Here is a 27,948-nt window from a genome sequence, read left to right as displayed (position 1 = left end):
AGATACCCGCTACTCCCTCACACTCATAGCCTCCCCCTCTTTCAGTATCCCGCACCAAAGTAGAACATTTGTTACAGTCAATCAACCTACATTGACACTGCATTGGATTATCATCCAAAGTCTGTAGTTTACATTAGGGCTCACTCTTGGTGGTACATATTTTTTGGGTTTGGACAAATAATAATGACATGTATCCACCAGTATAGTATCATACAGAACAGATTCACTGCCCTAAAAATCCTCTGTGCCTATTCAACCTTGCCTCCTCCCAACCTCTGACAATCACGTCTCATTTTACTGTCTCCATAGTTTTGCCTTTTCCAGAATGTCATATAGTTGCAATCATATAGTAGATAGCCTTTTCAGATTGGCTTCTTTCAATTAGTGATATCCATATAAGGTTTCTCTATGCCTTTTCATGACTTGATAGCTCATTTCTTTTTAATGATGAATGATATTCCATTGTCTGGATGTACCCCAGTTTATTTACCCATTCACACACTGATGGACATCTTGGTTGCTTCTAGGTTTTGGCAAATATGAATAAAGCTGTCGTGAACATTTGTGTGCAGGTTTTTGAGTGGACTTAAAATTTCAACTCATTTGATAAATACCAAGGAGTGTGATTGCTGGATTGTACAATGAGAGTATTTCTAGTTTTGTAAGGAACTACCAGCCTGTCTCCCAAATGCCATTTTGCATTCTCACCAGCAGTGAATGAGAGTTCCTGTTGTTCCATGTTCTCGCCAGTATTTGATATTATCATAGCTTTGGATTTTTGTCATTTTAATAGATGTGTTGTGGTACCTTATTATATTTGCAATTCTCTAATGATGTATGGAAATGATGAGCATTTTTTTTCATATGCCCATTTACCATCTGTGTATCTTCTTTGGTGATGGGCCTGTCCAAGTGTTTTGCTCATTTTTTAATCAAATTGTTTGTTTTCTTACTCTTGAGTTACTCTTTACTTTTTGAAACACTTTTCTCATTGCTACTCAGACACCATGTTCTCCAGTTTTCTTCCTGCCTCTTGATGTACCTTCTCAGTCTTCTCTACCATACTTCTCTTTCTCTGTTCATCCTTTAAGTCTTTTCCTCTTTATACCAGCTTTCTAAGCCATCTTACTTACTGCCATGACTTCAGAAATTGCTGTGATGTTCAGTCCCCAATTAATGCTCAGTTAACTCTCAAATTTGCTCTATTCTGTGTTCCCTATCTTAATGAGTGACATCTCCATCCAGCTGAGGCAGAAACTAGCCTTGATGTCTCCTCTTCCTCTCTCACCATTGCCATAGCTGATCACTTACCAAATCCTGTAGATCCAACCTTCCATTCCTATAACAACTTCTTTAATGACCTTTGCCTAGATTAAATACTAGGTAACTAAATGGATTCCTAGCTGCAGTCTTATTCCTCTCTAGTCTATTCTCCACATTGCTGCATGAGTAATTTTTCTAAAACACATATATAAAAACAAAGCATGCACGTGAGCGTGCGCGCGCGCGTGCGCGCGCACACACACACACACACACACACACACACACCTGATCGTATCATTTTCCAGCTTGAACTTTTCAATGGTTTTTAGGCTAAAGTTCACTCTTTAGGCTAAAGTTTACTCTTTAAAGTGGATAGAGTTCTGCTTTCAAACATTTTTGATCATGACCATAGTAACAAATATATTTTATACTGTGACCTAGAACACACACACAAACTTTCTCTCTCTCTCTCTCTCTCTCTCTCTCTGTTGAATAAAAGGTTTTTAAAAAGCAAAACTTGCCTTTACTACATGCAAGTGTATATTTTATTATATATTTTATTTTATTACATTAAAAATGCTGATTATAGCATACTAAATTTATCTCATGACTACTGTTTGGAAAATAGTGGCATAGAAATGCCTTTATAACCTCATTCCTGTCTACTTCTTCAGCCCCAACTCTTATTCTACATCTAGTCTCCATCATTTCCTTCTTGTTCTCTGAACAAGTGATGTTTTCTGGATTAATTCCCTCTGCCTGGAATACTTCTTCCTCCTATACCCCAACCCACCCTACCCACTCCTGTATTCTAGAATAAGAAATTAAATGTGATAGAAATAAGAAACTAGATAATTTCTACCATTCTTCAGGTCTCTGGACTTTTATCATGGGACTTACCAAACTTTTTATTGTAATTACTTCTTTCATTGTATGTCTTTCACACTATTCTGTGAGCTTAGAGAAAGTGAAGACAAATTTTTTTTTTCACAGTTGTCTATAGCCTAGCACAGTATCTGGCATGTGATAGGACTTAGTAAAAGTAGATAATAAATGGAATCCTGCTTTCAACCCTCCCATGGCTTTCATTTACACTTATAATACAATTCAAAAAGTTATTATCATTATGGGCCTACAAGGCACAACTGTGATTGCCACCCGCCCCTTAATCTCATTTTCTACTATTCACCTTAGATTCTGAGCTCTGTTCATAGAGGCCTCCTTGCTATTCCTCAGACTTGCCCAGCACATACATTCCTGTTCCCTCAAGTATCTGCATGGCGTGCTTCCTCACCTCACGTGAGGTTTCTGTTTAAATGTCCCCTCAGAGGGGCCTTTCCTAACTACCCTTATCCTCCCTTTTCCATAACAAAGCTTTATTTTTTTTTCATAGAACTTTCCATTAGGTGGCATTATTTGTTTTTGTGTCCCCACCCCCCACTATACTGCTTCTTGACTACAATTTTGTTTTTGTTTACTGCTATATTCCCAGGACTTAGGGCAAAATATTTGTTAAATGAATGAATGAATGCATGCATAGGTTTGTTAAAATGCTAACTATCTAAACTTCTCCAGAGTGTATACTTGTATTCAAATAATATTAATAACAGTAATTTACATTTCTTTAGGGCTACTGAATTTACATAGTGTTTCCTGTATTTGATCTAATTTGAGCTATGTAACTATACTCTGGAATTGGTATTGACATATATTTTTCATTTTGCCAGTGAAGTTTAAGAAGCTGAAATTTAAAGAAATTAGTTAACTTGCCTAAAGCCACACAGATAGTAAATGACTAAGTCAGTACTCATATTCAGTGTTTGTTCTTCTACACCATACTGTTGCAAAGAAATGGCAAGATAAACAAACCACTTCCTCTTCTTCTCCAATATCCACAGCATTTCCTGTGAGCAACTTGGATCTCCTCTACTCTTCACCCCCACCCCCTGCATCATGGCAAAAGATTTTTACTCAAGCCTTACTAGAGCTGGCTTCAGGTAGTGAATGCTGATAAAATAGCTAACCATGTTGTCAACCACATTGTCTGTTAGTGCTTAGAAATAAACTGTACAGCATTTAACTACTTAGAAAGAGCTGATATTTGTAATATGATGTAAGTCAACATGAAAGTTTAAAGACTCAGAGAACACCAACATAATTATCCTAAATATGGTCACTTTTTAATCCCAGACAAGTAATTCTCTAAGTAGGAATAAATTTAAAAAAAAAAAAATTAAGTACAGAAAATGAGAAACAACCCAATCTAGAACATAAGTAGTCAATTGCTGTGTTACCAGTATGACTTCTCCTGCCCTCAGGGATATATACCTGTGCTTAACCTTGCCTAACATCATGGGCCTGAATTCCAAAGGCCCATCAGAGAATGCTGTCAACAGGATAAGGCATAGGAGAAAATGAATTCATAAGATTGTTTAGTCTTTTCTTAGCTTAAACATCCTTCAAGTACCATAAAGTTTCAGGTTCTTATGAAGGAAACCTAGAGTATGTCCCTAGAGTTCATCTTCTGTGTATACTTCTAGTTTCTGGGCACTGTTGCACCTCACTAGACCTAGAGTTAATTCTTTATCTGGACGCTGGAGCCAGCTACTTTCTAGCCTGTTAGACCCACTATCACTTTACTGCAGAAGGTAGTGTGGTTGAGGGAAGTCCTAAAGAGCAAGATACTTTCCTTTCTCAGTCTATTGTCATGGACTTGAGCTGAGTTTATCCATTTTTCTGCCAAAAGGATCTAGAAACTCCAACAGAGCTGGTATAGTTTTCTAAATTAGCACTTGGGAAGCAAAGTAGGGAAGGCCCCATAGTCTAGCTTCTTCTAGCCAAGTTGAATTCCAGAGTATCTACAGCTGTGTGGGAAGCCATGCAAATACAAATGGATACAGTTAGTTCAAGAATTCTAAGCCTCTCTTTATTATCAGTAATGGGTGGAATAAAGTATCCTCACAATTAGTGGATATTTCTATGTCTGGTTCTTGTTTGATACAAGCTTCCCTTCATGGGCATCCTGATATATACTAAAGACACACTTTCAAGTTGGAATGACAGCAGTATAAATTTAAAAGAGGTTTTATTCGAGGCTGAATTGATTTTATACTACCTAGTTTTAGAAGTACATATATGTCTTCTTCCTTTCTCCCCTAGAATGTAAACTCCTTTATATCAGAACTGTGTTTCACACATCATCATTGTCCATAAAAGCTAACAGAGCCTGGTATGGTATAAACATTTAGTAAATATTTTTTAATGACAAGCTGAATCATTGCCACTTACCTATAGACTCTTACATCAGACCTCTTGTGTTTTATTATTAAATGTTAGGTAACTCACTGATGATGTGAATTATTAATTGGTTTCACGTACATTTGTTATGTAGGTACTTAGGTAAATGACCAGGTTAAGTGACTTCTAGTTTTAAAAAGGTTTTGATCTACAATAGAGTTAACTTTCTATGTCCAAGTAAAATAAGTTTAGTCTAGACCAGTGTTTTTGGATTAAACTTAGAGCATCCCAAAGAACAGTTAGGTAAAGCCCCGAGCCTAAATTACAAAAGGACTAAAAGTTGAAACTTGCTGTTTTTTTTGAGCTGTTATAAAGATGAGCCTTGGCCTGGCCACATGTATTGGCTCCCACTGCGGGAAGCCAATGACTTAAATTTTTTGAACACCAAACTCATTCACTACTAATACATTTTTTAAAGCCATCAGAGGCCTACTTCTTAAACCTTAGTTTGTCTTATTCACCAGTCATACTAACTGCTAGTGAATATAGTAATATCAACTGAAGGAAAATTAATTTGTAATGAAAAAAATATAGAGACAGTGAGAGCATAGAGATCTCTTGTGGACAATATTTTTGAGTCCTTATTGATTAAACTTCATATGACTTAATTAATTGTAATACTACATAAGCATTTTATCACTGGAAATGCAAGACCCAGACTTACATAATGCTTCTGATGGAGACTGTACTGTGCAGCTTCTGCCAAAAAGCTTCTACTTAGATGCAAACAACTCTGCACTGATTGGCTTACTCATCAAGAACCACACAACATCTTGCTTGGCTAAAAGCATTTTGTTTAGACAGAATGGGACAGGAGATTAAAGTAGCTCACCCATCAGTTTCCATATACTAAGGGGCTCAGAGTCCTCAAAGCAGTTCTCTCATACCTTTTTGAGGCATACTCCGCCATGAGGGAGAAAATCTGTGTAGTACTTTTGTGTTGGTGAACACAGAAATCACAAAATATGTCAGCAAAGAAGCTAGATCTACTTCTGAGTTAAGGAGGCCTCCGCTGACCATCTCCATGATTTTACCTTATATAATAGAAAACCAGCAGATAAATACTGGTACTGCCCTATTTATTATTACCCTTTTAAGCAAACTGACTCCTAGCTTATGGTAACCTTATAGAGGCAAATAGAGAAAGGGAGGAAGTTCTAAGTAGAAAGACTCCAGAGACTTGGATAATAGCTCATATTCATTGAATACTTTCTACATACCAGACTCTATTGCATTAGCTTATTTAATATTCAAAACAACCCAACAACCCTATGAGGTAAACTGCTATTGTCACTTGATAGACAAGAAAATTGAGGCATGGTAAGTTTAAATAACATACCCAGAATTACACAGCTAGAAAGTGGCAGAGCTTAGATTTGAACCCTCATGGTCTGGCTTCAGAAACATCTGTCTTTGATTATGTTTTAATTCTCAATAAATACTTATCTTCCAAGTTATTCTAAGTATCAAAAGAATCCTAGAATAGACATTTTTTCATCTACATCTGGATTATTTATTGAAAAAAAAGTTAGTATCAAGTACTCTATATTGGACTCTGGAATAAAACTGAGCCAGAAGTTTGTTCTATAATGATTGATATTAGGACTTAAAGATATATTTAAATAATGCTATGATAGTATTAGGAACAAATTTTTATTTAAAACATGTGAACTGCAAATTGGACAGCCTCTAGTGTAACAGTATAGCATGCCAGGGCCTTTTCAAGGTTGTTGGTATCTCCAGCCTTTAAGTCAGTATCTCCTAATTCTAAATCTTAATTCTGGAAGCATCACAGCCACCTATAAAAACTGTTGAAAATAAGAAAAGTTTAAGAAGTAGACCTTATTTTTCTAATAAATGGAGATATGTGGGTCAAACATTTGTTTTCTCCTCAGTCTATCTCAGATTGATAAACTGTTAAAACTGAAGAGAAGGCCTCTCACTCTGTTTATTGATTCTTAATAGAAGCTTTTCTTATCAGCTCCATCTTTATTTGCTAAATTGTGCCAAGCCATCTCTCTTTGGTCTTTTGTGTTCAACCACAGAAAGTGTCTCAAAGGAAGTACTTATAAGGAACTTCATTTCTATTCCAAAACATTCTGATGATAATTTGCAGAAAACAGTGGTGTTGAGATTTGTATTTAAACCAAGAACTCTCCACTTTCTTATCTGATCTCTTGCTGTCAGACTATCCTTCTAGGAATGTTACTCAATACCCAGTACTAGGACTTCCATTTTTTATTACAGTCAGTTCTAAGATTATGCATTTTCTATGGTTGTGTGAAACTGATATTGGCTGCTACTTCAAGTAAAGTCCCTTAACTTGCAAGTTAGAAATGCTTATATATTTCTATTGTGACATAAAAGCATTAACATTTAATTTAGAGAATAAAAATCTTCTAATCCATAGAGCACTGTTGTTCTAATAATATCCAGTAAAATAAAATTTCATGCCAACTTCGACAACAACCAAAAAAAACCCCTGTATTTCATGTGGTTGCATTTAGGTAATCTCTGAATTCATCTATATAGGGTAGTACATTCGGTGTATGTTATTTTTATATAGAAATGTCTTATTTCAAGACCATTTGTCCACATTGTTTAGATTTTTAAATAGTCACTATGTAAAATAGGTTTGACCTTAGCTGACAGCTGACAATGACAGAGTTTCCCCAGGCATATTTAAAAATGTCGTTTCTAGGGCTTAGTCCACAAACAGTGAAGCTGGCCCTAACTCTGGCCAGCTTCTTACCAAATGAAGGTATCTTGGAAAAAACACCCATAATTTCTTATTAATTTACTTTTTAATTATTTCTGTAGAGATCATGACATAGCAAGATAGTCACACTATTTTAGCCATGATTATGACAGGATCAGGACCTTATGACAGACTTTATCTATTTATTTTATTAAGAAAAGCAGCATGTCTTATGCATGGTTTTTCTTTTTGGAAAAGGCCGATAGCATTAAAGAAGAGCTCTGGGTCACAAACATTTGTAGATTTAGAATGTATAAAGTAAGGGCATAGACTCTTAACAAAACCATGTTCCTCCATCCAGAGATTGTCCTTGCAGACCACTTAAAAATCTCATTCTACTTGTCTGCTATAATAGTATTGGTTCTGCCCCAGACTGGTACCTGATCTGGACAAAGTGAATAGATAACAGAATCAGGCAGTATAGCACATGATACCCTTGTTCTGAAAATCTTAAGACTTTGGTGCCATTTAACTTTTTTAAAAAATGTATAAAGTTATTTATTTTCCAGAAAAACAGATGTTTTAGAAATTTAATAACCAATTTATTTTTGTCTTCTTTTCAGATTTTGAGATTTGAGGAAAATAGAGCCTCTTTGGAAATTTAATTGTTTTAGAGAATTAAATATTATTAAGAAGTTTGTTAAAATTATTGAAAATAAAGAACTCTTGGGCTAAATGCTTTGGGATTACCTTTTACACACTTAGTATTTACTGGAAAGAGCATACAAGAAACCAGACAATACCTTTCCTCCAAGCACCTATAAGAAACATGAATTTCCTGGATAATTGCTTTTTCTTTGCGTTCTTTCCATGCCTTCTGGCACACAGATGTCTTCTGTTTCCCCAGCTCAAAGTAATTTTATGTGGTCAGAAAGAATCTATGACTCAGTTTCTTTCAGACCATTCCTCTGCCCACAGAGCTGAAAATGACTGCTTTGCCATGTCCCATACTTTTGGTATCACATGAAGGATTTAAGGGACGTTTGGCATTCCCTCCCTTATAGGATCAGCCTGAAGATTCTAGTTCCCTAAATCACCGCCTATCTTTTCTCCTTGTCTGTGATTCCTTGATTGAGAAAGCCTGTTGTTTCTAGCCTTCCATTATAGTCTTCATCACCGTGCAACAAGCAGAGTCTATAAACTAAGTTCACTCTTCTGTAGTGCATTTAATTCAACTTAACATTGCCCCTTAACATTGTTTTCCAGCTAGTTCACAGTCTTCTGATCATGAATTTACCAAGCCCATTTTTTATTAACTTGGCTTGTAGATGACCCTATCATGATGGAACCTGTGAAGATGATATGGCGTTTGATCTGTCAGAAGAGGAATGAAATTGATTTGATTTGCTTTTATCGAGATATGCTGGCTACTACCTAAAACATCAATAATTAATTTATTTTAGGTACTATACAGGTTAAGAACTCTGGCTTTGGAGTAAGACTGACCAGAATTTGTATCCTGGTTTTGCCTCATATTATCTGGTCAAGTTCCTTCATTTCTCTAATTTTTAATTTCTTTATAAAATGGATATAATAAATAATAGGAGTTGGTGTGTGACTTAAATGCTTAAATAAGCTTAAAGGGTTTAGCACTCTATCATGTAAGTGCTTAATAAATGTCTGTAATTATTATTAAATAATGTTTTTTGAGAATTGCTCTTTTAACCTTTCATTCCATCCTTCCCTGTGTTGTTTTTACTCTTTTCTCTGTCACTCGCTCTCTTAACATGCTAAAGATATATTATTAACACTTTCAGCTAAATCCCTGGGTTTTATGGAGAACACTCATCTGCCAAGAGTTCTTTTGTTGTATCATAACCTTGATGTTATGGCTATGCTCCCATGCAGATGTCTCCTCAAGTGGTAATCTGATTTACAGATTATTCTGTATAGTCTCAGAAAAGATCAGTAAGGAAGTACCCCCTGTGTGAGACAAAGAACTCTAAAGCTCAAAGGGGGCAGCCTTGCAAATCATGTGATTCTGGTTTTGCCCCCAAACAGTGCCATCTCTCAATCTTCTGTAAAATGATAGTTATGTACTTTTTTTAACTTGAAAAATGAAAAATGCCCATTTTATTGTGGATTCTTAGAATTCGATTATTAAAGTTTTTTGAAGGAATTGTAGCAGTCATCTAGTTCCCTATTTCTTTCCATTGGCATTATTGAAGGCCTATTACTCAGCAAGAGACAGTCTCTGTCCTTAAAGGACTCCCAGTTTTCCTCACACCTAATGCTGGGAGCCCTTCTAGTGACAAATGCCAGCCTCTAATTAAACATGTCTAGTGATAATAAGTACACTGTTTCACAAGACAAATCATTCCCTTTTCACAGTTACATGGTTTTTAGAGTTGGGGGGTGGGGTACCAATGAGTTCGTCATATCCAATTGTTTCTGGACTCAATTTTGCACATGAAGATCTTGCTCAGAACACTAAATCTATAATATGGATAAAATTAGCTGTGTTCCAGGTGCGGCCCTGGCCACTTGACTGCCTGCCCCCTCTCACTTCCCTAAAGAGTCCACCTCAGATCCCTAGGACCCTGATCCAGTAATTTGGATCAACTCTAATAATTAGGAAGACTTTTCCTAAATTGAACCTACTTCCTAAATATTCCATATTTAGGCCCCTGGTGGCACGATGTAAATCCGCTTTGTCTTCTTCATAAAAACCCTTCAGACTTGAATACCCAGTGTGTTCCTTATCACCTTTGCCTACACTTCTCCAAGATAAATCGGCCTCATTGCTTTTAACCTTTTTTCACATAGCATGTTTTCAAAGTTTTAGTCAGGAAAGTCTTTCTTTAGTTATTCTATTTCTTCTTCTAGTCTGAGAACGAGAGACAGAACTACTATCTTTGGTGAATTTGAAGTTGATTTTTAATTCCCCTTCCCCATCCTTCATTTTTTGCCCCTCAGGCCGAATATTTTCAACCTGTTAGAGAAAGCTGTTTATTATCAAGGTCAAAAAAGAAAAGAAGATGTTAAGACCTGGCCTTCTTAGATGGAATCACATTGGCAATCTCAACTGAATTCCCGTCTTAGGACCCTGCCCACACAGCAGCGCTCTCTCCAAAGTCATCCAAACACAGGCAGGGCCTGAGCCCTGCATCCTCCAGTTAATATTCTGATGGCATATCAAGTTTCATGGGCCCACAGTGATTTTCACTGCAGAGACCGCTTGGCGTCTTGTGTAGAACAAATGAAAGCAGCCTCTGAATGATGCTGCTGCTCTGGCACACATAAGCAGAACAGCATATTCCTGTATTGCCCAAAGTGCTTCAGTTTCATTCAGTATCAAAGGCTCTGCCTTTTGGACGGGAACAAGTGATGGAGCCATTTTGACATTAGAGTACTTCTTGGCATCTGGGAAAGTTGATATTTGTACCTTTTAATCTGAGGCCCCATCTTTTTTCCACTCATTTTAGTTGACTGTTCTGTGCTTGATTCTCTTATTAGGTTTGAGAGCATTTATTCCCTTTGTTTCCACCCTCTTTCCACGTTTTATGTAGAATAGTGCATCCAAATCTAGTTTGAATTTAATTTCATGAACTGTATATATATATATGACACTTACGAAGTATGAGTTGATAATACTAACTTTCTGCATTTTGTCATATTTGATCTGTGGAACATATGAAAAGTGTAGATTTCTGTTTCTTTGCATGCTAGATATTATGTAGGGCATAGAAAGTAAGAGCTCTTATTCTCTAGGTATGACTACTGCAACAAGGGCTTCTTAACCTGGGACCCATAGACACTTAGAGGATCTCTTGCACACTTTTTGGGCTCCTTTAAAAGCCTAAAATTATATGCAAAATTTTGTGTATGTTCTTGTTTGTATTTTTCTGGAGATTTTTCAAGGCATCTGAGGCCAAAAAAATGGTTACAGATGACTAAATAGAGGTTTCAAGATCGTGAAATTGAACTAGATATGTCTTCTAATCAGGACATATTATGGTGGTATCGATTAATTTTTTCTTTAAGAAAATTGTCTTTTAAAATCTCTGTTTTAAATCAAGCTTGTAACTGAATGTCATTCCGCGTTGGTCATCTGAATCAGCACTCATGCACTAAATGCTGTATGGAAACCAAAAGAAAACAGAAGAGTGCCATCTAGAGATCCTAACAAGAATTTCATGGCTTGGGAACCAAGTCCAGGCCTTCCCTACAAAGGGGCTTTAGCTTTAGTAACTTTCTAAATTAAGAACATTTTTTTTCCTCAAGTAATTGCAGACTATAAAGGCGTGTGTCAGTGATATTTATAACCTATACAGATGCTATATTATGGGGTCTATGCTTGCTATTCTGGAAACAATTTTAATAAAAGCTTAATGTCGTAGATCGCACTTACTCTTTTTTAGAGATGTAGGAACTTCAGGCCTTAGGATCTACACCGAATTTGAATATACTTTTAATCACAAAGCAAGAACAAATAAATGCCTTCTAAAATCATTTTGATATAGGGACTTTGTTGTATTTTCTTTTAAAGTTAGAATAAAGTAAAAATTAAGAGTAATTTGCCTTAATTATTCTTAGTATTCCTTTAAAGATTATAATATAGAATAGTATTTACCAGATGTGCAGAAATTGTAGGGTTGCAGAATTGAATTCACTCTGAAAAAATAGAGCAAACAATTTATACCTATATGAAGATGTGTAGCAGGGCAGTCAAGAGCATAACTGTCAAGTTCCAGCACTGCCATTATTTTGCAATGTTGAGTTCATTAGTTAACTTGTTTCTTCTTCTTCTATAAATGGTGTTAATCATATCTAATTTAAGGGTATTGTGAAGATAAATGAAAAAAGTTAATCACAGTGCCTTGTATATAAAAAGTCTTTTAAAATTAGAAATAATTTATTATTGTTATCACTGGCCAGTTTTGTTTTCAGCACAGCTATAACGAAATAGAAACAAAATTTTTAAACTTACTACAGAAACTTACTACAGAATTTTATAGTTTTAAAGAGCATCTCCACAAATACAGTCTCATTTGATTAGAGTAAGTATTCAATAAATACCTATTTGTTATATATATTCAGTAGCTATTTATTTAGCTCCTATTAGGGGTAATAACCATCTTTGGTATTAGAGGTTTGGTACTGAAAATAGTGGTAAGAAAGACATGGACCTTACATTGTGGTGGAGGAGTTAGACAATAAACAAGTAAATAAATAAGATGATTCACAAAGTCGTAAGTGTGAAGAAAATCAGTATTATGTAATAGAAAGTGACTGGAGGCCTATTTTAGGTGTCCAGGGAAGAGCTTTCTGAGGAAGTAACATTTAAGCCCTACCCAAATGACAAAGAGCCAGCCATATGATGGCCAGAGGAGCATCCATTGCAGCTAAAGGAAACAGCAAATGTAGAGGCCATGGGAAGGAGTATGTTAAGCCTGTGCACCAGCTAAGAAGAATGCCAGTGTGGCTGGAGCTCAATGAGACAAGGGGAGAATGGCAAGAGAGATGAGCTCAGAGATGGAGGCTTGGGACCATAGGCCCAAGACTTTGGAGTTTATCCTGAGGGTTATGGAAAGAGATTAGAGAGTTGTAGGCAAGGTAGTAATATTCTCAGATTTATGTTTTAGAAATAGCCCCTTTGCTTCTCTATGGAGAATAGATTCTAAAGGAGTAAGAATAGAAACAGGAAGACCAGTTAGGAGACTTTTGCAATAGTCTAAGGGAGAGATGATGGTGTCTTGGGTGAAGATGTTAAATGAATAGTTCAGGAATTTGGATCCTGCCCACAGCTCTGAATAGTGCAGAGGCATTACAGCATGTGGTAAAGGGCACCAGCCAAAGAGTCAGACTGTCTGGTTTGAAATCCGACTTACCATGTGACCTTGGACAAGTTTCTTCTCTGCACCTAATTTTTACCATCTTTGAAATGGGAATGATGATAGTACCTTCCTCCGATCTGTGAGGATTAAATGAGATAATAATCATTGTAAAGTGCTCAGAAGAGTGTCTGTTAATACTGCTGTTTTTATTATCACCACCACCACCTTTGTCACAAGCACTACTTCCACATCATCCTCAATACCCTCAATTTACAGATGAGAAAACTTAGAGGGTGTTTTCGAAATTAAAATATATTCTTCTTGATTTTGAATCCATCATTCTTTCTGCAATATATTTTGTAGTATGATCTCCGAGAGAGAACTATCTATTGATCTGAATCTGTAGGTCAGAGTCCAGTTGTATGCACCTGCAAATGTTTAAACAACATTAAGAAAATGATAAATAGGCCAGCAGAGAGTCCCAGTGTGTGGTAAGGAGGTATCCTGTGCCTCTGCTTCTCTCCTCTCACCGTGAAAGATTAGAAATTTTATTTCCCTGAATTTTGAAGAGAGCTTTTAGTCACCTAAGCCAAAAGTGTTAGTGTGTACATAGTAATACACACTGTGAGGAAAGAACTCACTGTTTTGAGGACCTTAAAAAATACTTAATCTCTTTCGAGGGCATTCAGCTCTTCATCAGTTGTGTTAAATGGGGCCATGCATAATATAAATCAATGAAATCCATGGATTACCCCCAGACTTCTTCTAATCGGACTTTTACTGAAGATATTAACCAGATTACCAGATTTGAATTTCTCTTTTCTCTACCTCTTTCTGCCTTGCCCAGTCCCTTCTGGAATAAGCAATGACATAGGTAAGATCAAGGAGCAAGAGACAAATTAGAAGCAAGGAGCTTGAAAATCTGCCTCTTAACCTTGTCTCACTAGAGGCAGCCCCACTGTGCCTCCTTCATGGAGACTGAGGCAGGCTCTTTGTCTCTTGCAGAATGTGAGCACTTGATCCGCCACATGCTGGTATTGGACCCGAATAAGCGCCTCTCTATGGAGCAGATCTGCAAGCACAAGTGGATGAAGCTAGGGGACACCGATCCCAACTTTGACAGGGTAAGGAGGTACCACTTGCCTTAAGGAACTCTTCTCAGAGCTACTGGAATCTTTTTTGCATGAGATTATAATTAGGCCAGGACCTGAAAAGGCAGCATGGGGAACAAACTGTTGTGTAACACTAAAGCAACAGAATGAAAGAAGGAATTTTAAACCAGCTGAGTTGTTGGAAAATAGTGATACCACTTGTCCCCAAATCACAGTCCCTTCTGGGCTGTTGAGACAGTACAGCCCATAGTTCTGTAGCTCACCCACCATGGGGATGTCTCCTTCCTCTAATAAGTATGCTCAGTTCAATGGCTCCTATAGCATATCTTTATTTAAACCATTATGGCCATCCCAGATACCCCAAGAAGCTCAGGAAAGTGGAGATCTTGTCTGCTCACAGCTGAGCACCAAGGGTTTGATGCTTATGCTTTGTCTGCAACCAAAAATATCCCAAGCTAAGGGACGTGGAACAGCTTGTTCATTACATATGATATGTCATCTTAACATGGCTAATTGGGGGTTTGATAGCTCGACTGTTTTTATGTTACAGTTAATAGCTGAATGCCAACAACTAAAGGAAGAAAGACAGGTGGACCCCCTGAATGAGGATGTCCTCTTGGCCATGGAGGACATGGGACTGGACAAAGAGCGAACACTACAGGTATCTCTAAAGGAGTGGAGAACAAAGTGAGATGTAGCCATACTCCCTTTGTCCTGCCTTTTTCATTTTTTCTCCTCCCTTGGAACTTGGGTCTTTTTTTAGTTTCATTTTTTTAATTTGTCGATTAATTACAATTGACATACAATATTACATTAGTTTCAGGTGTGCAACATAGTATTAGACATTTATAAAACTTACGAAGTGATCCCACCAATAAGTCTAATACCCATCTGACACCATACATAGTTATTACAATATTACTGACTATATTCCCTATGCTTTACATCCTCATGACTATTTTGTGACTGCCAATTTGTACTTCTTAATCCCTTCACCTTTTCCACCCATCCCCCTAACTCCCCTCCTATCTGATGACCATCAGGAACATGAGTCTTTTTGTTTTCCTCCTGTTCTTCCTCTGCCCCTCGCTGGGGCTTGGAAAGAAGGTGCTTTGGTCTTCTAATGTTACTATTGAAAGGGTTGGGTCATTGACTTGCCATTTCACCAGGGTTTTTTACTCTTTTCCCTTCCCTCCTGGTAGTCATTAAGATCAGATGCCTATGATCACTATAGTGCCATCTACAGCCTGCTGTGTGATCGACATAAGAGACATAAAACCCTGCGTGTCGGAGCACCTCCTAGCATGCCCCGAGCCATGGCCTTTCCAGCACCAGTCAATATCCAGGTAGGCAATAACTGCAGTGACCTGATTCAGGACAAGTAGCATCGGGGGCAGGGGTGTGGTTAGCCATTGCTCACTAACTCTTAAGTCAAGAGAGTTTCCTGGTCTTCCTTACCTCTGTCTCTTCCATCTGTCATCTCTTTTGTCAGAGGTCAAGCAAAGATTTGAACCTTTCTTAGAGAGGATGAAAGCATATTGGAGTCCTCAAGATGGACAACAGTAGTTGCAATTTTCTTTTTTTAAGAAATGGCAAATAACCGAGAGAGACTGTTGTCTCTAAAGAATGCTTGCTTATTGTAGCTTCTAAGGGCAGAAGAACCAAAGACTCAGAGATAGAAACATATACTTTAGCAATCAAGAATACTTTGAAAGACATCATTTCCCTCTAGTGTTTAAGGTATTTGTGTATTTGTATGTACTGCTTTCCAGGCAGAGCAAGCTGGGACCACTATGAACATCAGCGTTCCCCAGGTGCAGCTGATCAACCCAGAGAACCAAATTGTGGAGGCAAGTAGCACCCTCTAGTAGTTGTCAGCTGAAACCACTTTCTTTCCCATATCCTTGCTTCCTTTCCTTACTTCTCAGTTCTAATTCAATTGTGTTTCCCTCCACCTCAGCCCGATGGAACAGTGAACTTGGACAGTGATGAGGGTGAAGAGCCTTCCCCTGAAGCATTGGTCCGATATTTGTCAATGAGAAGGCACACAGTGGGTGTGGCTGACCCACGGTGAGTAATTGGCCAACAGCCTAATTAACACCAAGGCAAAGAATTCCCACCTGACTTTGAGTTCCTACTATGGCAAATTTTTTCTACTTTATTGTATCTCCCAGATGAGATCTGATCCAGTGGCCGAGGCATGTTTTTAACCCATTTCAGGATCCCTGGTAGATCAGACTTGTTTTGACTAAAGAATTACAGAGCTGTCCCTAGTGGATCGTGGGCAATAGCCACCATCATGCCAATTAATCACAATACTTTAGTGAAGAGTAAAATGGTGCCTTCGCCCACAAAGATTGAGATCTTCTGATCTAAATCATGTAAAAGTACCCCTTACAATTCATTCGAGTTTCACAGCTTCTAGAGATGATACTTGCTAATAAATGTTCTACTGCAAGACTCATGTAGGAAGTGAGGACAGATGATATGATGTAATTTATGTATGTTACAAATTAAATTAAATGAACAAGATTCCAAAAACACACTGGATAAGTACCAGTTTTCCAAAGTGTTTTCCCAGAACAGTCCTTCAGTGTGTTCCTGATGTCCTCACACTTGGGAAATGTCCTTAAAGCTGACTTTCTCTGTTTTTGTCCTACATTTGAAGACTCCACATTAAAAATATCCTTACCTCTTTTCTGAATATTTTCTCTACTAAGTAGAGAAGAGAAGGTGGCAAGAGTTCTCTTGAGAGTTCAACTAGGGGAAAAGCTAGTTTTCTTATAAATACCTCTTCTCTGAGTGATTTCCCTAAAAGCCTCCCAGGCCTGCTGATTTGCTTCCTTTATGTTTCTTGTTCTCAGCCTATGTTCAAACAAGCAGTAGGGAAACATTCTGCCTCCAAAGACTGTGTCAGCTGTCTCTGTCTGCTAGTGGAAAGATCTCTTATTTTAAAGTGTGCTGTAAACCCTACTGTCGGAGCACTACAGCCGTGCACATCCACTACTTATCTGTCCTCCCTGCACTGACAGGAGTAATTGTGTTCTTTCCCTGGTGAATCAGTTGCTACTTTGGGCAGCCATTGTTTTAGTGGGTGGCGGTGTCCTCCAGAAACTTTATGTTCACCTCCAGGCTTTGCAAACCTGAACTGGACTGATGCCAGTATTTCCTCCTGGCTCAGAGCTGTTGGTTTTACATGAGTGGTCAAGGAATCGCTGTCCCCAGTCCCAAATAGTAAAGTGGCAGAGGGTCACATTCTTCACAGTAGGCTTCTACTTGCTTTGGGATCTTAGAAATACAAATTTAGGAAGAAAATTAAAAAATAAAATAAATTGTACCAAACGTATCAGTTTCATCAGTTTTGGGATATAGCACTTTTGAGTAAAAATATTAACCGGACTTCTCTCTTACCCTGTTTCTTAGCACGGAAGTTATGGAAGATCTGCAGAAGCTCCTACCTGGCTTTCTTGGAGTCAACCCACAGGCTCCATTTCTGCAGGTGGCCCCTAACATGAACTTCATGCACAACCTGTTGCCCATGCAAAATTTGCAGCCAACTGGGCAACTTGAGTACAAGGTACCTGGATATGGGAGAGGACTTGCCCCAGAAGAAACACATTTGAGCTTCCTTTGAGAGACTTTGAGGGACCTTCCCTAAAACTTAAGGGGTTTCTTATAGAGAAGGATAATTTCTCTTGCAAAGCATCTGAGGTGAGGGAAGATTTCTGTAGTCTGTAGCACCATCAAAGGATCCCTTATTTTCAGTAGATCAGAGTACTGCTGTTTTCTCTCTTCCTTTCCCCCACTCGCACTTACCATTCTGTCTTTCTCACTCTACTCCTGACAGGAGCAGTCCTTATTACAGCCGCCCACCCTACAGCTGCTGAATGGAATGGGCCCCCTTGGCCGGAGGGCATCGGATGGAGGAGCCAACATCCAACTGCATGCCCAGCAGCTGTTGAAGCGCCCACGGGGACCCTCCCCACTTGTCACCATGACACCAGTGAGTAGCAGCACGGAGCCCAACTTACTCTCTTAGGAGCTTTTAATAAAGAGGTGTGGGCCTAGGGTTGGGAACCCAGGATCTCCAACTGAAATATCTGAATTTCCTCTTTCTCTAAACTATGGTGCTCAGTGTATTCTCATTTTCTTCAGGCTAGTAGAATTTTCCAGTCTTAATTTTTGGCTAACTTCTTTTCTTAACCAAATAATTTCTACACTGAAGCCTGCTCCTGGAGAGCCTCATCCTCAGTAGGCCACTTATAGATGTGCTAGTTAAGTACAGCTGCCATCCTGCCAGAGGGCAGTTTTCTTTGTAATAAATTGCTTTTTGTACTGGTTTCCAAAATTATCTTCTCATCAACCCTTTCTCCTTTGATTAACACTACCTAGGGTTTTTGGCACAACCTGGATCACTTGATTGGGTGTCACAAGCTCTAACCTAGTCAGTTGGTGTTTCTCAATCTTACTTTTTTATATGGTAGTTACATTCAGAGATTGTTTTTCTCCTCTGGGTTCCGTTTATTTCTGGTTATTTTCCTGTCATGGGTAAATCCATTCATTCATTCATTCATTCTCATAGTACATAAGGTTGGGTAGTAATTATATCTGTAGCCCTTAACTAGATGATTTAAGGCAGTGCATCTCAAAATATCTCTAATTGATGACCTTTTTTCCTCCTTTAATCCATCTTGGGTGAATATCTTTGTAAAATACAATAAAATATATTTCTTAGAGAAATTAAATGTTTAAGACATACAAAATACAGACTAAATTTTTTTATTCAATTCGATAGACAAAATTATTCTGTTAAATTATTATAAAAAATTTTTTAAAGCTTACTCTCTATTTCTGTACTTATTTTATCAGGGATTAGTAACAAAACAGTTTGTGGATTGGCACAGGTCCTTCAGTAACACTGCTGTATGGGAAAGGAAAGAATTATATTCGTAGTTCTTGGCCTCACTGAGCTTATTACTATAGGAAGATAAGATCAACATATGTGAAGTACTGGAATATTAGTAAAAGATCATATATGATTAAGTGTCAGAATGAATACCATAGACTAGTAGGTCACGGAGGCATTCAGAGAGGGCCAAAATCAGTGTAAGTTAAGAAGGATCAGGAACAACTTCATGGGAGGTAGAGTGACTTACTCTGCCTACTGTAACTGTTTTTGCCAAGGTCACTAACAAGATTTTGTTTATAAATCCAGTGGACATTTTTAATCTTTATCTTTCTGGCCCTCCCAACTGTATTAGTCACTGTTGACCATTTTCTCCCTGAAGTATTTTCTCTTGGCTTCTGTGATACCACATTCTTCCTGTTTTCCTCCTACCTATCCTTTTCAGGTTCCCTTTGTGCTTGTTCCTTGAAATTAGTGAGAAACCCAGAGTTTTATCTTGGGCCCTATTTTCATCTCTTTACATACTCTCACTGGATAATCTTGTCCAGTCTCGTAATTTTAGTTACCAGATGGTTCTGCAGCCCAGCATGCTCTTCTGGGTTCTGTACTTCTATACATATATGACTGCCTACTGCCCAGATTTATTATCTGACAAGTACTCACAATTTTAATTCAACATGTCCCAAAATGAACTTTTCCCTGACTCTGTGAAACTCATTTCTCTTCCTGAGTGACCGTGAATGGCACTGTCATTCTCCTAGTTACACAAGCGAGGGATGTGTATTTTATCTTTAACTCTTCCCTCTCCCTTATTCCCCATATCAAATTAGTTACCCAGCGCCTGTAAATATGTTACTTCTGTACATCTTCACTGCCCTTTTCTTAAGCCACTGTCATCCTTTGCCTAGATTAATACAGTGGCCTCCGAGCTGGCTTCCTTGCTTCCCATCTTACCTCCTCGTGCCCACCACCAGCCCTTTTCACAGTGCAGCTAAAGTAAGCTAGCTTTCTAAAATGTAAGTCTTGTAACATCATGTCCTTGCTTGAAATCCTTTAATGGTTCACCACTGCCCTTTCTCAAAATAAAGTTTTTAATGTGATATGCAAGGCCATTTATAGCTGGACACAGTATTTCTCTCTTGCCTCATCCATAGCTACTTCCTGCCCAACCCTGTTCACTCCAGCCTTATAGAACTATAGTAAAAGATCTGAAAACCCTAGAAACATTCAAACAATGGAGTTATTCTAAATTTTTTTGTTTTGTTTTATAAAGATCATTCATTTAAAAAATGCTGTTTTGTAATCACTGAAGTGATCACTGATTTTTGCTCTAGTGCCTGAGGCATGGTGATTATGTGAGCCACCAGGCTCAGCGTAGCTATTAAGGATGCACAGCATTCCAGTCCATAAGCAGATGGGAAGAGTCACAGTAATGCACGCATTGTGGTGGTTCTCATTTCACTTACATGTTTTGGTAGGCAGCTCCTATTTTAAAGCATTGAATTGCAACTACACAGTTATAGGTTGTGTACTAAAATGTACTTTTAAAAAATTATGCTTTTCTGGAGTTAAAGACATCTGAAAGTAACGTTAATGTGCAATAACAGTTCAGTTCCTAGACATTCCAAGTAAACAAGTTTTGACTATATTTTCAGGTCCTCAGATACCTGCAGGCCTTCTCTTTTCTCTCAGCCTAGAAACCTCAGAGGCTTGTGACCCCTTTCCCTCTTTGCTTAGCTAGTTCCTTTTCATCCTTTAGGTTTCAGGTTAGGTGTCACCTCCTCCAGGATGCCTTCCTCGATTCCCAAGTATCCCATGAGAGGACCTGGTCATGCTGTTTTAAAATTGTCTGTTTACTTGTCTCTGCCCTCCACTAGACTATAAAATGAGGGCAAAAACTATATCTGTTAATTCATATTTCGTCCTGGAACATAGTAGGCAGTCAGCTGTTTGTTGGAGGAATAATTGAATGAATGAAGATGAATCAGAGGAAGAAATTCAAATTAAAATTATCTAAGCAAGGTAAAAAGTGAAAAAATAGAAAGGTATATGAAAATTTGGTATAGCCCAGGGGTCCTAAGAAAGGTTTCGTAAATAAGGAAATTAACAGAAAGGCCTGTCCCAAGTTCAGCATCTAGAGTAAGAGATATTACAGAAGCACCAACTTGAGCTTTTCCTTTCTGTCTCTATTCAGGCAGTGCCAGCAGTTACCCCTGTGGATGAGGAGAGCTCGGATGGGGAGCCAGATCAGGAAGCTGTGCAGAGGTAATGTGGCATCTGGCAGTGCTTGCAGAACGTCCTTGGGCAGACTCCCCTGCAACCAACGAAAGGTCACCTCTGCCCAAGGAGGTGGTACAGTGCAGCTTCAACATTTGTGTGGTCTCTTTGCTCAAGCCAGATGGCATGTTCCTCCCCACATGGAAGTAACAGAAGACTACCCAGAAAATTTCATTTCTGTAAGCGCCATTGGAAGTCCCCTAAGTGACAGCAATAACCATAAGAACTTTTTCTCTTCTTTCTCCTTCCTTTTTTGCCCCCTGCCTTCATATTGCAACTTGATAGTATTCAGAAGGCAAAAAGCCTGCTCCTACCTGCCAAGAACTGTTTACTGAAAAGGAATTGGAGATTTGGGATGACAGTGATCCTAGCTAGTCTGGCCATGGACCGCTGGCATGGACTCTTCCTTTCCAGGAGAATGAATACCTTTTCTACTGTTTGCTGTGTGCTTCTTCCATCCCCTTGTACCAACAAAGAGATATTGAAAAAAGAATATGGGATTCGGGCCAGGGACAGATGCAAATATCCATTGTTTGCAGAACCTTGTTGAGCGATGCCTAATTCACAGAAAATGGTGACCATCAGGCATGCTGTACTGTTCATTTTACCTCAGTTCCATTAGTCATAGTCCTCTATGCATGCCCCCTTGTGGGAGTTGTCATTCTGATTTTCCGGGGACGGGGGTTTGACCAGAATCCAGCATGTATTTTTCCCAGAAATACAGGTGTTCTTCAAGATGATATGTTTTTCCCTTAAGGGAAGTTGAAATAAAATGGTTTTCATGGGTTCTTGGGGAAACTTTGGGTGTCTTTATCAAATGGATATTAAAACTGCTAATGGCTTACTCTTTGGAAAGTTTACATACCATTAATTACTCGTTAGTCTGTTAACTATTTTTAGCTTAAATGGGAAAAGTAGTTAAGAATGAAACAAGACCACTTTTTAAGAACCTGATGGTTATCGCTTTTTGGCCTTTTGGCTAAGATCAAGTGTAGAACCTGATGGTTGCTGGCCAGTACTCTCTTCCTACCCCCAGTAGCTTTGTATGAGAGCTGCTATTCAAAAAGAAGTCGGTCCCATGTGGAAAGAATGTGGAGAACAGGGTTGTTAGCAGGTGGATCAGCTCCTACTACAGCTTAGCAAATAGAAAAATTGTGGTAACTTATTTTTCCTTTCAATTCTGTTATTTCTATAGTTTACAAATAACAGGATATATAAAGTTGCAAATGGGATCTGCTGGTATCTTGGAGAGAAATTAGGAAACTTATTGCCTCCCTACTTTAATTGGATAGCAGTATTTCGTTTTGTCTTAGACTACTTCCTCCAACTCTACCTTCTTCTTTAGACCAACATTTGAAAAGTAAAATGCCCATTAGTTTTGAGGTAATGAAAAAGAATGATACTTCTTTTATGTATGCCCGATAAGAGCAGCAGTGGTGGAGGAAGACATCAACTAGACAAAGGGGGACCAATATCTTATTAATGGTATTGATCAAGTGGTAGATCTGAAAGATCTTCAGAATAATAGTCATCAGCTTGTCAGCCTTTCAGCTTTTGAAACTTCTGTTGTCTTACCTTGCCTTTTTTCTCCCTTAAAACAATTTCAAACATTTCACGTGGTTTCATTTCTTCATCTTCTAGAGAATGTTAGCTCCCTGGGAACAATATTAGTTTGTCTTCTCTGATGACTGAGTTACAATCAGGAGGCCTGAGGGAAGAGATGGTTTTGGACTTCACTGGAAGGATCTGTTTTCCATGGCTTGTAGTGAGGACAGTCTCAAAACCTGGGGGCCAATGGGATCCAGAGACGTATGCAGAACCCTTCTGAATATCTCCGTTGGCTCATCTCTAGGAATGATCCTTCGGGCTCATTTTCTCTGACTTATATTTTTGGAAATTTGGAGAGAAAAGAAGAATAAAATTTGTAGAAAGTAAATTCTTCTGTTGAGTGGAATGAAATAAGGAAAACCAATCCTCTTTGTGAGCTTCATCTGCTTTCTCTCTTCTCTTCAACAGCTGCTCTTAGGTTCAAAATTCATCCTCTTCAGTGGTAAGCCAACTTTTGTTGGACATGTTTCACTTTCATCCAGTCAGAGATCTGTTTGCCATCGAGCCCTTTTGGAGCTCTACACTATTTCATTCTGAGTGCTTTGGATTAACTTCTAATGCTTCTTGCTGAGGAATATTCCTGTCTGTCTGTTTTACTATGAAATGTGCTCCTGCTTGTTGCAGGTACTTGGCAAATAGGTCCAAAAGACATACACTGGCCATGACCAACCCTACAGCTGAGATCCCACCGGACCTACAACGGCAGCTAGGACAGCAGCCTTTCCGTTCCCGGGTCTGGCCCCCTCACCTGGTACCTGATCAGCATCGGTGAGTAGCCACATGAGCCATGTGAGCTCTTAGAGGCTCATCGGACAGGCACCCTTCTGGCTAGTCTTACAGTGATGTCGATTAGCATCGAGGCTTTAAATAGCATCCTGAACTTACCTCTTCTCAGCTCCTTGCACTAAGCAGTGCACAGGGCAATGCAAGATTCTTCTTTCCTGTTACCTCATAGACATGTTTATTGTCTGTAGTCGATTCTCGTGATTCTACATATTTACTCATAGATAAAATTGAACTTGGAACCTACAAGCAGGTGAAGCTCTCAGAAGGCCGACTGGAAATAAGAGAATTTGTAGACATATTAATGGACTCGACCTTTAATAACTCATCACCTTCAAAAGAATGAGCATTGCTTATTGTATTACCACTGAACAATGAGCTAGGGTATAGAGGAAGATACATCCCTTTGTGAATGGTAGAGCAGAGATACTGCATCCTCTTGAATGTCGTACTTGAAAAGTCATTCTTGCAATATTCCGATGGCAAAATCTTTGACTAGGTCTCTGACACACTTATAGTTCATTCTCTTGAAGAAATAAAAATAAATTTAACCTTCGTGGCCAAGAAAACTTCACAGAATTGAATCCAAGTAAGCCTAGAAGCAGAGGGGAATGACATTTTGCTAGATTAAGAAGGCGACTATCTTCTCTAAATACCTTGATGACTAAAATCTTAGCTATACCCATTCTGAAGCCATCCCCAAGCTCATGGGACATACTTTCAAAGCCACCCCCAAATGCTAGAGCTTATTTTAATCTTTTTGGTAGGACAACGAAAAGCATTCTTACTTGGGAAGGTTTAAAAGCAGTCACATTCCAAGGAAATTAAGTTTATAAATGTATTGTTATTAAATCTTGCAACCAGCTCATACTGTCAAGCTTGCCACACTGTTTTTATTGTGACTAGTTACCCATTGGCATCGATGTAATCAGCAGAGACAGGTGAACTCTGAGCAGACTGATACATAATTAGTGCCACGTTGGAATGCTGAAAAGAGGCAGATAAGCTCTTATAAATGACTGAATAACTTAGTAAATTATTAGTAGGAGTAGCAGGAGTCTGTTAGGAGTAGCAGGAAAGACGGTTCTCAAAGAAAACTCTGATGGCACAGAAAGACAGTATTTTTCCAAGGACAATCTTTCAGGACCTACATTATTAGGGTACTACATTAAAGGGCACTTTAAGGGATTATTAAGACCTACCTTTCCACCCCATAAATTTTCTCTGATTTCTTAATAACTCTGAGCTCTACATTAATACCTAATAGACTCTTTATAACTTTGTTTCTCCTTGTTTCTGTCTTCCCCTCCTCCATAGCCTGACACTTAATTTTTCAGCACTTGTCAGGATCTGTTGTTTAGCTGAAGTCCTTTGGGTGTCCTTGTTTAATTCTAAGTGTTCTCAGGAGGTATTGTTATCAAGGAAACATAAAGATTGGGACATCTCTACAGTCAGCCTTTATCACGGACTCTGTATCCTGTTTACATTTGTTACTAAGGAAGACCACATTGGCCCATAGCTCCGTGTGTGTGGTTTCCACCCTGCCTGCAGTCATTGTTAAGGCCTTGCCTGCTAGAAATCTGTCTGCTGTCTGTTTTTACATGAACACTCTTGATAGAGTGTTTCAAGGGTTTCCTGTAGTCAAGCCAGTTTAAATCGGAATAAATGCTTTATGAGTGGCAGATTGTATAAGGTGGCATTTATGTAAACTCAGCATGTCTCGATGGGTTACTATAAAAATATGACAAGAAATTGAAGTTAGTCTTCAGGGGAAAAGAGAAAACTTTCCAAGGCCACAAAACACTGAAAATGGTTGGCCCAGATAGTTTATTGAATTCTTTTTATTTTCCAGAGGAGATGACTGAAGAACAGCATATATGTATATATATATATTCTTCTGGCATATAATAGGTAAAGTCCAGCATTGAGACAAAAGAGGAGTCTGATCAATCTTTTTAACATTGGAAGTATATAATTTAAAATTTTTAAAGTTTTCAAGTGTGATTAAAAAAAACCTAACACATATGGAAGAAAAAGTCCTATTCTTCAGACATAAACACTGAAGTACTTATAAATAAAAACACAGGATGTTTTTCTCAAATAGTCTCAAATGGTTCAAAAGAAATACATAAATATATAAAGCAAATAATAAATGGGACAATGCAATAACAGTTGGAGATTCTGAGTAAAATATAGGAGTTCTTTGTACTGTTCTTGCAACTATTTCCTAAGTATGACATATCAAAATAAAAGTTTTTAAGAGGAAGGTAAAAAAACCTAACAGATTGATAATATCTAGCTGGGGGAACCAATCCCTATTTGAAAAGTGTAGTGGGAATATCAGCCTAATATGAGGCTGTTCTGAGTTTGACTATGATTGCTAATAAAAATAAATGATAGTCTACGGCCATGCTACCCTGAACAAGCCCGATCCCATCTGATCTCGGAAGCTAAAAAGGGTCGGGCCTGGTTAGTACTTAGATGGGAGACCACCTAGGAAGACCAGGTGCTGTAGGCATAAAAAAAATTAAAAAATAAGGGATTGTAAGCTGACAAGGTCTTTGCAATCTGTGAGGTCAACCAAGGGTTGTCTTGCCTAAAAAATAAAAAATTTTTTTAAAAAAGGATAATCATTAAAAATAAATAAATAAACCACAGTTGATACTATCAGTGCTTCTAAAATCAGCAACTACATCAGAACTGTTCCTCTGAAGTTACTGTGCTGGACTGACTTGGGTGTCAGTCTGTTCAAAACCTGTGCTTCTGGAAAAGTCATGAGATCCCTGGACCTGGGAGTATTGCTCCAATGGGAGAGAATGGGTTTTATACAGATAGGCTGTATTAACTACTTGGAGAACACAGCTTTCCGAATGCATCAGAAATGTGTCCATTATTAGAAAATATTGAAAGTGTAAGAATCCAATTTTGGGAGAAAATAATATTTGTTTGCTTTAACTTCAAACACCTGAAGTAGAAACAAAAATAAGAGGTATTGAGGGAATGCCCCTGAAAGCAGCTTTCATGATCACCGTTTCTGGAGTGTGTCTGTCAAAATCATTTGTCTTTTGTGTTACTGAAACAAATACATGTTCGTGCCCATTTCATTGGCTTGCTCCTGTGGCAAGCTTCAGAGTCTGAAACAGAAATCATCGTTAGAAAAGAGAGGGTAAAGGTCTTTCACCTGCTGCCAGAACTCTTCTCACCCCTTGGCACAGTCATCACGCTCCTTCTTCCTCCCTGTCTGCCTTGTATTTGAACTCGCTTGTTAACTTCCTTAGCCTTGGTTTTACTTCAGTACAGAATGAGTAACTAGCAAGGTGGGACATCATTTCACCAATAATTCACTGTGATGTCATCTCTGTCCTGGACATGAAACCCTGATCCTTTCCATCAGCTGCCAGAATGCTGCCTTGGCTGTCTTTTATCAGCTTAACCCATAAACATCTCTTTCTGATTAGGTAACAGGTATAGGTTTTAGCATCTAACCCTGATGCTATCTATAGCATTTCTTATCAATAGCTTGTCCTTTCTTTCTCTAAGATGCTGGCTGTGTTCTGATTGACCAGTGAGGTTTTTGAAGGTAATCCACATGATTATTCTTTCATTAGGAGATTGGGATGGTGCTGCTGCTCTGAGAAGTTAATTTTAACAGTAGGTAATATTATTTGCATTGACCAGGTACATGCAGGATCTTGCAGCCCACATTCCTTAAGAATGTGCTATCTCCATCTGGGAATCTGAAGTCCCCATTGCCCTCCATTTTCTAGTACAGAATCTATGAATTCCAGGCCAAACTGTTGACCACAGAGCTGATAGTAGTTTCCCCTCTGGTCATATAGAGATTGCTGCTCAGGGAAAACTTTGGGTCAAATAGTGAATTTTAGGTTTCTAAAGGCACTAGATAGAGACATGATGATAAAAGTAAGCGTTTACATACAGCTCGACGTCAGGGATCTTAAGAAGTATATTTGTAAGAACTGGACGTATTTGATCCCAGGACCTCACCAGGCTTGGAAATTAAGCCAACTAAAGGTAAGTAGAAATGGAAGATGTGCACCTGGAGCACTCTAAAGGGAAGCAGGCTAGGGAAACGACTGGCCTCTGGAGATGGCATGGAAATGGCATAATATGCAGGGCTGCATGGGCAGCCAGCCATCTTTGTGTTCA

At 38.5% G+C, this 27,948-nt stretch overlaps 1 protein-coding gene and 1 non-coding gene across 7 annotated transcripts in view; both read left to right on the top strand.

Annotated features, from left to right (window-relative positions):
* The window catches only part of SIK3 (SIK family kinase 3), a 215,012-nt gene that overhangs the window by 167,354 nt on the left and 19,710 nt on the right, over positions 1 to 27,948 (top strand). For 4 of the 6 annotated variants that reach the window (XM_039887970.1, XM_039887973.1, XM_039887969.1 and 1 more), the window contains 9 exons: positions 14,101 to 14,219; positions 14,758 to 14,868; positions 15,410 to 15,553; positions 15,980 to 16,057; positions 16,168 to 16,277; positions 17,631 to 17,784; positions 18,055 to 18,210; positions 21,308 to 21,378; positions 23,623 to 23,766. In XM_039887970.1, the coding sequence (XP_039743904.1) occupies positions 14,101 to 14,219; positions 14,758 to 14,868; positions 15,410 to 15,553; positions 15,980 to 16,057; positions 16,168 to 16,277; positions 17,631 to 17,784; positions 18,055 to 18,210; positions 21,308 to 21,378; positions 23,623 to 23,766 (1,087 nt within the window). The remainder of the gene's footprint in view (positions 1 to 14,100; positions 14,220 to 14,757; positions 14,869 to 15,409; positions 15,554 to 15,979; positions 16,058 to 16,167; positions 16,278 to 17,630; positions 17,785 to 18,054; positions 18,211 to 21,307; positions 21,379 to 23,622; positions 23,767 to 27,948) is intronic. The other 2 variants (XM_039887974.1, XM_039887972.1) reach the window with 1 other exon arrangement.
* On the top strand, positions 26,181 to 26,299 carry LOC120622500 (5S ribosomal RNA). Its single transcript, XR_005658487.1, has one exon. It is a non-coding gene; the product is annotated as a 5S ribosomal RNA (ribosomal RNA).

This window comes from Pteropus medius, unplaced genomic scaffold, assembly GCF_902729225.1.
Source record: "Pteropus medius unplaced genomic scaffold, Ma_sr-lr_union100, whole genome shotgun sequence".
Classification (NCBI taxonomy): Eukaryota; Metazoa; Chordata; class Mammalia; order Chiroptera; family Pteropodidae; genus Pteropus; species Pteropus medius.
Note: the sequence above shows the minus strand (reverse complement) of the source record. Positions and strands in the feature narration are given on the sequence as shown.